A 12,086-nucleotide genomic window follows, 5' to 3' on the forward strand; every position below is an offset into this window, starting at 1 on the left:
ATTTTCGTATATGCAGAATAAAGAACGTTTAGTCATTCACTTCTGTATTTATGTATAATGTGATCCACTCTGTGTTTATTTCTGTGCGTTCTTAGTTGTCTTCTATTGCCCCCTGGACCTCTAGGTTAATATTGCCTTTAGGATTGAATGCTTAGTATGCATCATATTCTCCTGGTTATTGTGCCATCAAATTATTTTCCATGTTGTTGTTTTCTTCTTCCTGGGATGCTTAAGGATCTAGTGTCCAGTTTTGGCTATGTGTACTGCTATGTGTGAAAAAAACTGGTAACTCCAAGGCACCACTATCCGACTTCCACGCAGGTATTAGAAATACCAAAGACTCCTACCCCTGGTGCTGTGTGCCAACATGGTTTAGGGGCACCCCTAGAACGAGGCACGCCGACCATACGGCGCACAGAGTCATTATAGTCTAGGTGCCGTACCCTGCGCTTGTATCACATTATATAGCTGTATTACACCAAAGCCTTAAAGTCAGGGGTGGTGTTGAGCCCCCCTGGATAAATGGTACCCAGTCGGTACATCCATTGTGCCTCCCGTTGCAGAAGTATTTTACCTCTGTCTCCCCCTCTATCTAATGGGGGTACATGATCAATGAGTGTGTATCTTATTGATGCCACCGAGTGTCTGTACTCTGCACAGTGTCTCGCTACCGGTTGTTCTGATTCCCCGGATTTGTGAGCCGACCTTATGGCATGCCGATGATTGGCCATCCTTTCTCTCAGGGTACCTGTCGTTTTACCGACATAGTGCCAAGAGCATGGGCATACCAATAAGTAGATAACAAACGTGGTCGTACAGGTAATCGAATGTCGTATGTGGAACTGCTTGTTGGTATGGGGATGGTTAAAAATTTTGGTACTTATAAGTCCATTACAGGTAGTGCATCCTAAGCATCGATAAGATCCTCTGATGTTGGTATGTGTCCTGGGATTATAGCTTGCCTTTGAGTCAGTTTTGACTAATAAGTCTCGCAGGTTTGTGCCCCTCCTGTAACCGACCATAGGCGTAAGATGTTTGCTAAATTGTAATTTTGGATCAGTGGAAATGATAGGCCAATGTGTCCTTAAAGAGAGTCCAGCATTTCTGGTACTAGGAGAAAATGTAGTTGCCAGTATAATTCTGTCATCCCTGGTTTGTCTAGGTTCCAGCACAGGTAGTGGTTTGAAATGATTTTGAGTGAGTATGTCACTATTTAAGAGTTTGTTTGTTTTCACTTTATTTATGCTGATGAAGGAGGCAAGACCTCCGAAAACGTTACAGAAATAAAAGTAACTTGTTTATGAAAGTCCTGAGAGTGCATTTTCTTTTGGCTGCATATCTTCTACAAATTTGCACCCAGGCATTTTTCCTTTGTGGGCGAGTTTTGGCGTTTTGGATACCTATATATATATATATATATATATATATATACATACATACACACACATACATACACAGACACATATACATCTGTAGACATGTATATGTATGTACAGGCGTACCTCGGAGACATTGCAGGTTTGGTTCCAGACCACCGCAATAAAGCGAATATAGCAATAAAGTGAGTCAGGCTATTTTTTTTTCTTTCCCAGTGCATATACAGTAAAAGTTATATTTACACTAAACTGGAGTCTATTAAGTGTGCAATAGCATTATGTCTAAAAAAAATACTTTATTGCTAAAAAATGCTAACCATCATCTGAGCCTTCAGTGAGTTAAATCTTTTTTGTTGGTGGTGTGTATGTATATATGTGTGTATATATATATATATATATATATATATATATATATATATATATATATATATATATATATATATATATATATATATATATATATATATATATATATTTATTAATATATGTGTATTCATGTTTTAGATGTGTAAATATGTTGGAAAATGGCGCCGATAGACTTGCTCAGCACAGGGTTGCTACAAGCCTTCAATTTGTAAAAAGAGCAATAACTGCGAAGCGCAATAAAGCGAGGTATGCCTGTATGTCTATGTTAAAGCCCTTTGCCGGCTTTTTTTTCTCTAATACTCGAGATCTCATATATTTGAGCCATTACAACTTTTGAGTGAAATATTTTTGAGAATAATTTTTATTAGACAGTGTTAATGAGTGTAACTGTACTTTCTAATGTATTTTTGAAGTATTTTGTGACACTTTAATTTTGCAAAACATTGCGCGAGCGAAATCCTGATTTTGCTTCACTTGTAATAGCAGCACAATTAAAAAAAGGGTGCAAACGATAGCAAAAACGCAAATGTTTGTGCGCCACTTGTAACCTAGCCCTTAATTGGGAATAAAATGTTGAGCTTCGTGTTTCTTTAACCTATTACATATTGTGCCTATTCATGAGGTGCAAGCCACACATAAGTCACTAAAGTGAAACTTACGATTCTGGAACTGCTGTGCCGTATAACGAGTAAGGAGGATTCCAACACCCTCTATAAGAGCCAAAAGGATTCCACCCATAAGAGCAGAGCCCACCATTGCCAAAGGACCACCTAAAATGAAGAAAAAACAAAATTTATGCATACTTGATATATTAATTCCACTCATGGTGGTGAGAGTCCACAAGCTACCACATGTGGGATTAAACTCCAGTCCACTAGGAGGAGGCAACACAGCATATTTTAGTCCCTCCCACTTTCCAATAAGCCCACAATCATACATATGACCAAGAGAAAATAGAAATTTGAAAATCAGGAAGGAGAAAGCAGGATAAGTGAAGTGTAAACTGGTACCCCCCGCCAACTGTATAAAAAGACCAGGGCAGGTCTTTTTATACAGTTGAAATCAAAGAAATTTTATTTATCAAGTAAGCATACATTTTGTTCTCTTTCCCAAGATGGTGAGAGTCCACAAGCCATCACATGTGGAATCCTATGCCCAAGCTGTTATGTCTACAAGACCATCATGAAATAGGGCAGGATAACAGTTAGTGGCAGGGATATCTCTAAACAGGCACTGTTCTGCATACCAAGTCCTGCATGCCCATGCTGGAGCAATCAATATTACAGATGCTCGTCATGTTTTGTCTGGCAATTACCCTGGATAGCAACACAAAAGTAGGAAATATGTAAGTGAGATTGGACAGCCAGGAAATCACTAAATTTAAGGTAACAAAGTTATTACCCGAGTTAAAGGCGGCATCCATGAAAACAGGAGATGTATAGCAGGAACTGCATAGAGTCAGGCCGCAGATCTGTTTAGATGAGTAGCTAAATACACAGGTGTTCTTAGATAGAATTGAAGAATAGTCAAAGAGAAGGCCAAATGTCAGCACCAGGGTAATCCACCAGAGTCAATACATCAGAACAGGAGGGAAAGACAAACTCGTAAGCCAGGTCACAGGTCCAAAAGTCTTTAACCAGATTAACAGTCCTTATGAGACAAAACAGGTAAGGGTAAGGTGGATAACCTAGTCCAGAAACCTTGCCAAGCTTAGAAACGGGGAAGCAGGCCAGGAGCAAGATTACATGACTAAGGGCCTATTGCAGGTCTGAAACGTTGTACTTTTCCTTTGGACCCAACTATGACATAATAAAGCTCCTTCTAAAAGAATTTTGGAGGCTGGAATTGATGTTGTTTGGAATTACAGGAACAAGATTGCCAGGGTCTTCATAGGAAAATAACCAAGCACTGAATGGAAGACAGGGACAACCTTTAAACACCTCCCATTCAGTTTTGGTGCCAAAGGTAAGCAGAGGTCACTTGCAAAAGGCAAAAGTATAAAAAGTACTATCCATAGCGCACTTACAGACCAGCCCCAGATAATTCAAAAAAATGCAGCAGTCCTCGCTAAACTGAAGGCTTCTTAGCGCAGCCTCGACTCCTCACAGCAGCAGAACTCTTTGTAATAGTGTGGCTCTTAGCTCGCTCCAGGACCTAACCCTAGGTAAGTACAGCAAACCTTGGGACCTGATACTAAGGCATCTAAGAGAGTCAAATACGGATCCTGAGACCTCGCACAATAATGGTGTAACTTGTGATTCAAGAGAGGCCATGAGATCTATGTCTGGCCATCCCCAATGATGCACAATCTGGTTGAACACCTCCTGGGGTGAATGTATTGATGACTTCCAAGTTGGTCACACTCGGGATGTGGATAGCTAACATCATGTAATGATGGTGTTCTACCTAAATTAGAATGCAGGCTACCTCTTTAATTGCTATGGCACTTTGAAGAAACCAGACTCCCTGCACTTTCTGTGTCCGACCACAACCCAAACCGACAGGCTGGCGTCCGTGGTGATTACCACCCAAGTTGGACGAATAAAAGAGGCCCCCTGAATAAGAGATCTTTTGAGACAGATCCTTATAATCTCAGTTGCACTGCTGCAATATTTTAGTTGTAGAAGACTTAGGTGGAATCTGGCAAATATATTGCATCTAAATAGCTACTACTTCCATGTATTGAAAGACTAAAGGATGAGAAGAGAACTGGAGAAGACCACACACCTTTTGCAACTTGTGTCTGCATTGATCTGTGAGAAACCGTTTAATCGATTTTGAATCTATTATATTGAGTAGCCAGTTCTGACATGCTACTGGAGTAAATAGGCCTTTCTATTTTCAATTTGCTACCAAAATCTCTCTTGTTGCATAGTTATTTATCTTATCATCAGTGATAATTCGGGGCAGCTTTGTCGCAGGGTTGGGTTTGTGAAGTCAGCAGTGTGCACTTCCAGTTCTCAGAATTGGAAATCTCACAATTTTCAGAAAAGTGGGAAAACAAAGTATATTGAAAGGTTTTGTTTACTAAGCATTTATAAATAAAATATACTTAAATGTATTATATATTTATATTACAATGTCAGTATTTCTTAAATTCTCCCAGTAGTAGTTTTTATATTGATAATGCAGTTTGTGACTAACAGCTCAGGCAAGTTTGCGTTTAAAAGGTTAAAAAGAATAATAAAAAAAAAAAAATATATATATATATATATATATATATATATATATATATATATATATATATATATATATATATATATATATATATATATATATATATATATATATATATATATATATATATATATATATATATATATATACACACACATACACACTAACCAGAGGCTGCCCCCCTCCTTTTTTTACCTCTGATGAATCACCCTTTGTCTGTAGCATGTCCTGAGTTAGAGGTAACACTGGTTGCTGATAGGCTAATGCAGGGAGGTTGTGACGAGAGGTTAGCTTTTTTTGTTATTGTTTTAAATGAGGCTAGTTTTGAATATACTATTTATAGTGGAGTTTAGTCAAGTAATAAACTGCTCTATCAATATAGAGTTGTTAGTTCTCTTTATACAACAGTTCCATAATAACATCTTACTTCTGGATGCCAGTACTGCCCCTGTCAGAGCTCCACTGGTGATTGAGTTCCAGGGATCTTCTTTCCCTCTGACTCGAACTAATCCACAATCAATGGTGGAGAAAAGACCACCCCATACGGCGAAGCTGCCTATAAGGTGAGAGCAAAGATTGCTAAAGAAGTATGAAGTAAAAAAAAAAAGTTGCCTTCAAACAAGGGGTACTTATGCTACGCTCACCTCCAATTTGTGGAGCTCGGATCCTCACAGCACTCATGCTACCATGCAGACGATGACTGAACCCCTTAGGAGTAAAGGAAATGTGTGATAATTATTGGGGAAAAGACCATGTGATATTGTTCCTGTAAAGAACCCAGACAAAACAGTCCATAAACTCACCACTGGAGCATTTCTGAAGCCCTTCACTGCTTGGAAGACCCCACCTCCAATAATACCCATGGTGAAAGCTCCACCACAGTCATCAACAATTCTCCAGGGGCTAAAAAGAAGGAAACATGTATTTGGCTTTTGGTACACAAGCAAAGCACAAAGTATGTATTAGACTATGAGGAGTGTTTGATTACAAGTGGTGACAGACACATGACTGTTAGGTCATAAGTATGCACATGAAGTGTATTGTGAAGCTCAAGCATTAAAGGGATATAAAGTGATTAAACACATTGATAACATTAGCTCCAGACCAGCAATGCACTACTAGGAACAAGCCAAACATAACTGGTAACAAGACAAATGTGTGTAACCACTAATCACCAGCTAGCTCCCAGTAGTGACGTACGTACAGCGATTGAAAAATCAAACATTGAAATTGGGGAGTTTTAAAGGGACATGAAATTCAATTTTTTTTTCTTTTGTGATTCGGAGGGAGCATGCAACTTTAAACAACTTTCCAATCTACTTCTATTATATAATTAGTTTTGTTCTCTTTGTATCCTTTATTGAAAAGCATACCCAGGTAGGCCCAGGACCTGCTGATTGGTGGCTGCATGTACAGGACTCGTGTTATTGGCTCACCCATGTGCATTGCTGTTTCTTCAACAAAAGATACCAAGAAAATGAAGACATTTCAATAATAGAAGTAAAAAGGAAATTTGCTTAAAATTGTATTCTGTATCTGAATCATGAAGGAAATGTTTTGGGTTTCTTGTACTTTTAAAGGAACACTAAATATTGCTTGATTCCATCGGGAAAGGATAATAGAAACATAGAAACATAGATATTGACGGCAGATAAGAGCCATAGGCCCAGCAAGTCTGACCGACCTTACCTAAAAGTATAAACGTATCTAGTTTGTACGATATCCTCATGCTTGTCCCATGCATTTTTAAAGTCCCCCACAGTGTTTGTTGCTACTACCTCTTGAGGAAGTTTATTCCATAAATCAATCACTCTTTCTGTAAAGAAGTGCTTCCTCAAATTACTCCTGAATCTACTACCCTTTAGCTTGAGCTCATGACCCCTTGTTCTTGAATTTTCCATTTTATGTAAAATACCCACAGCCTCAGTTTTACTAAACCCTTTAATGTACTTGAAAGTTGCTATCATATCACCTCGTACCCTTCTCTCCTCTAAGCTATACATATTTAGGTCATTGAGCCTATCCTGGTAAGTTTTATTTTTTAGACCATGTACCATTTTGGTAGCCCTCCTTTGCACAGATTCAAGTTTGTTAATATCCTTCTGAAGATATGCACACAATACTCAAGATGAGGCCTAACTAATGATCTAGCGCATGCGTGCACCGTGAAAATAGCTATGTAAGTTGCCACTCGCCGATTGGCTTCTAATTCTTCTCACTAAATATGTGGGAAATCCTCCTCTAGCTGAGAGTGGTCGGGCTGAAGAAGTAAAATCGAAGAAGCAGCAATTTTATGTAGCATGCTCCAATCATTCTGGAATTACCAGATCATCAAAACGAGTATCTGCTTAAAAGGGACAGTCAAATCCAAAAAAAAAAACTTTCATGATTTAAATAGGGCATGTCATTTTAAACAACTTACCAATTTACTTTTATCACTAATTTTGCTTTGTTCTCTTGGTATTCTTAGTTGAAAGCTAAACCTAGGAGGTTCATATGCTAATTTCTTAGACTTTGAAGACTGCCTCTAATCTGAATGCATTTTGACCACTAGAGGGCATTAGTTCATGTAGTTTATATTGATAACATTGAGCTCATGCACGTGAAGTGACCTCGGAGTGAGCACTGATTGGCTAAAATGCATGTCTGTCAAAAAAACTGAAATAAGGGAGCAGTCTGCAGAGGCTTAGATACAAGGTAATTACAGAGGTAAAACGTGTATTATTATAACTGTGTTGGCTATGCAAAACTGGGAAATGGGTAATAAAGGGATTATCTTTCTTTTTAAACCACAACAACACAACAATTCTGGTGTTGACTGTCCCTTTAAAATATGTTTTCATTTTTAATTTTGCAAGTTCTTCCTTGTCCCTTTGGCCCACGTGAGAAGCTCTGCCCAACCACAGACTTATATTCAAATACGAGCCTCTGAACGCCGACATATGAGCAGTGGAGTCCGGTGATGTCACTGGCACGGTGTGAATGCGCCCAGAAGAAGAAAATTTGCACATAAAAGGCTGGAGCGTGCAGTTTCCCCAGAGCAGATGCCAAAGCAATTGTATAAAAGCCCAGGACAAGGAGAGGTAAATAAAGTGACAGGTGCACCCTTTTATGTAGTGCTGTGCATGATGTGAGCGAGCACGCGCATGCGTGCACCGTGAAAATAGCTATGTAAGTTGCCACTCGCTGATTGGCTTCTAATTCTTCTCACTAAATATGTGGGAAATCCTCCTCTAGCTGAGAGTGGTCGGGCTGAAGAAGTAGCAATTTTATGTAAGTTTTCTTTAAAATTGTCATTTATTTTTATTAATATTGTACTTGCAATAGAGTTTAACATTATCTAAGCTGGTACCTTTTTTCAAGTTTAACATGCATTAACGGTCCTTTAAATGGATACTAATCCCAATGTTTTTCTTTCACGATTCAGATAGAGCGTGCAATTTTGAGCAACTTTCTAATTTACTCCTATGATCAATTTTTCTTTGTTCTCTTGCTATCTTTATTTGAAAAAGCAGGAATCTAAGCTAAGGAGCCAGCCCATTTTTGATTCAGAACCCTGGATAGCGCTTGCTGATTGGTGGCTACATTTCGCCTCCAATCAGCAAGCGCAACCAAAGTGATCGCAAGATTTTAATGATGGGATCAGGTCAGGGGGGAGTGCCTATGACTCTAGACACGACCTCCATCCCGTGATCACATTTAGAAAGTTGCAGAGGATTCAGGATAGCCAAACGGCTAGGACGTTCCGTGCCGCCCTAAGGGCTCTAAAGCCCAGCGCCAATTAGTACGGCATGGAACGTCCTAATGGCAGGAAGGGGATAAAGATTACATATTTTTTGTCTCTAGAAACCAAATGGCCCATATAATTTACAGGAAAGAAAAATACTGAAAAAAAGGCTTAAAATAATAATAAAAGTCCAAAAAATCCCCCAATTTCTATGCTTGTTTTTTTCAAGTGATGCCTGAAAACTCAGCTTGATTTTTCTCAAGCATTGCTTCAATTTGCACAAATATTGGCAGCATATTTTGTGTGCATTTCTTTTTTTGAATATATAGAGAAATAAGGCGATTAAAGCAAACCAGCTTGAAAACACACAGCGTCGTTTTAAATAAAGACCTATGTATGTGTAAGTATGCATAACTGCATTGTTATTGGGATGTAGTAGATTGTTATTGGGATGTAGTAGATTGTTATTGGGATGTAGTAGATTGTTATTGGGATGTAGTAGATTGTTATTGGGATGTAGTAGATTGTTATTGGGATGTAGTAGATTGTTATTGAGATGTAGTAGATTGTTATTGAGATGTAGTAGATTGTTATTGAGATGTAGTAGATTGTTATTGGGATGTAGTAGATTGTTATTGGGATGTAGTAGATTGTTATTGGGATGTAGTAGATTGTTATTGGGATGTAGTAGATTGTTATTGGGATGTAGTAGATTGTTATTGGGATGTAGTAGATTGTTATTGGGATGTAGTAGATTGTTATTGGGATGTAGTAGATTGCCAGCAGATGTGGAATTATTAAACAGGAGTCCCAATACGTATTGGAGAGGTCATTGCAGGTTTCCGTAGATGCATGGTAAGTGCAGGATTGCAGGCATGTCAGGATGCTCTTCAGGGTTAAGAAAATAACACGCATTGTTGGATGTTTTGGTTTTGTAGCTGGTTATTCATCTGGAATCCAATACAGCTCAAACTGGTCAGGAGAATACGCAGATCTCTGCACTTCTCCACAAAATCAGCTAATCATAAACAATGTCACATCTCTCCTAAATTCACTACAAAGTTAGCTAATTAATTACATAAAGTAATTTTAGTGAGAATGTCTGCACATTTCCCTCCCCCAATAAATTACGGCTAGATTACGAGTTTTGCACTATGAGTTAGTGGCCTACACACTTACACAGTTGCAGTTTTACAGATCCACTTGCCTCCCCCCTTCCTGGATTCTCAAGCTCAGAGACAATTGCCCTGGAAATGAATTATATCGTTCCAGCATAGAGAAGAAGACATCTGCTTTAACTGGGCGAGTCCTTTCTGTTTACCATCATATGCATTTTATGCCATTTGCCCTCCTGGCTTAACTTTTGTAATTTTTCAGTTTGTTGGTGTTTTGTTGTTGATGCAGGTTGTTGTACTCAGTGATATTTTGATTGTTATTATTGTGCCTCTAGCTTTGGCAACACAGTTGTAGTGATTGGCATGCTAATAAAGCTTAATTGAATTGACTAAATTGTTATATATATATATATATATATATATATATATACACACACACACACATACACACACACGCGGTATTAGGCTACAATGTGTGATTTCGTAAAATTTTGGGATGGTAGTGTGCCGCAGGATTTTTTTTAATGTAAAAAAATGTGCCGTTGCAAAAAAAAGGTTGAAAATCACTGCTTTAGAGTATATTGAAGCCCAGTTCTCCTCAGAGTACAGTGCTTGTCAGAGGGAATCGAAGAGAGTACTGCCTCATGACACCATGTTTTCACCACATGAGAAATCTCTTCATGGGCTCTCTGTAAATTCAGTCACAGGGATTCATCTTCTGCCTTCCTTTTACAGATCAACATTATACTGCTATTCCATTACCTCTGCTGATATGTTTCAGTACTGGTTTGGCTGTCTGCTTTCAGTGGGCGAGTGTGTCTAAAGCTTTTTTTGAAGATTATATCATAGATAACATTTTTTAAATTCACCAAAAGTACTGTCTTTTTAGGAGCTGTTTTTTGGCACTTTACCTAATTCTATAGTCTTTTTCTCATGTGCGTGCTCGCAGAGAACAAAAAACTGTCCCTTCCCCTAACTCAGTCTGGGGACCTGTAATAAGTTCAAATAGTATAAGAAACCTAATCCAGCCTCTAAGACCTCATGAAGGTGTACCCCCCCCCCCCCCCCCAGATCTGATTAAAACTTTAAGATTTTTGGTTAGAATATGTCCAAAATCCCTGAATTCAGAAAATCATTTCTCAGGGATATCGAAATGGATTAAATATTTGTCCTCCAATGTGGAGATTTTTTCCTCACCCATATTTCAAAATGTCCTACAAAGACCCAAGCTTTTTTTAAATGTGTTTCGGACTTATAAAATATGGGAGTAATTGTTCCAGTACCATTACAGGAACAAGGGATGGGTTTTTTTTTTTTTTTATAAACTTTTTTATTGAGGACTGGGAACAAACAACATCCATGTGTACACTAAAAGTCAAAAATTCCCATCACATTTGATTTGATATGTAATTAAACAGTTACAGTCCTCATTTTCTTTTTCTTTTTCCCCCTATGTTGCTGGTTGAGGTCACTCTTGGACCACATTAACTGTTATGTATCTACTTAAGGTAAGAAAGTAAATAAACATATTAAGGAAACAGCATCTATAAGATAATTATTGTAGAAATAATAGTTTCACTGTGGTCATAGACATATTAGTGCCAGATCTGGACACATTGGCATAATACTATTTCTGTGAAACCCACATGCAGATGTAAATCAATAGGCTATAAGATGTCTAGCTAAGGTGTTTTCCTAATTTAGCCCCCTCTATCAGTGCTAGGGATCTATCTTATGTCCATATTGCCAGTAGGGTGAACATTTATTATGCGCAGAAGGCTTTTTAAAGGAGCCAATTTTTGCACTGTAAGTATATAAAGATGACTGCTAGGGAATACCTCTGAATTGTATGTTGTGGTATCACTAACCCAATAATTTGCCCCTATATTATAATACAATCATAACTGCTTTCATACATAAAGGCTAACATCGGTGCTTCCTTGGGCGCCCTAACACGGAGAGTAGCTTTTAACGGGACTGGTTTCAGTTAGGGAAGAGGGAGTTGCAAAATTAGGAGGTCATCCCTGTCTGCATTAATAATATTAACAGAGGGGCCAGCATGCAAGCAGCGTGATCATATCTATTGCCTTAAAGTGGTAGTCCATTAGGTTCCCTGGTACTGTCTGGGCTGCTCTGTTTTATTTATAATACTCCCGCGGCTACAACCGCATGAAGTAATTTGATAATAGGGCAGCTTCATATATGAAAGGGTTTCCCACCTACGTTCCCCACGGAAACCTCCTCAAGAGATACACCCCATGTAAACACAACTAGGTATCCTTATTGTCGGCTTTACAATTCACAATGCTTGTGTAATAACGTAGG

General features: G+C 38.4%; 1 protein-coding gene across 1 annotated transcript in view; it reads right to left on the reverse strand.

Moving 5' to 3' along the window:
• TIMM17B (translocase of inner mitochondrial membrane 17B) overlaps positions 1–12,086 on the reverse strand; it is a 45,629-nt gene that overhangs the window by 21,940 nt on the left and 11,603 nt on the right. Inside the window, exons 2-5 of the mRNA XM_053696077.1 lie at positions 5,723–5,822; positions 5,564–5,627; positions 5,347–5,475; positions 2,402–2,512 (exon numbers count right to left, since the gene is read on the reverse strand). Coding sequence (XP_053552052.1) covers positions 2,402–2,512; positions 5,347–5,475; positions 5,564–5,627; positions 5,723–5,822 — 404 coding nt within the window. The remainder of the gene's footprint in view (positions 1–2,401; positions 2,513–5,346; positions 5,476–5,563; positions 5,628–5,722; positions 5,823–12,086) is intronic.

The sequence above is a fragment of the Bombina bombina genome, chromosome 12 (assembly GCF_027579735.1).
Source record: "Bombina bombina isolate aBomBom1 chromosome 12, aBomBom1.pri, whole genome shotgun sequence".
NCBI classification, from domain to species: domain Eukaryota; kingdom Metazoa; phylum Chordata; class Amphibia; order Anura; family Bombinatoridae; genus Bombina; species Bombina bombina.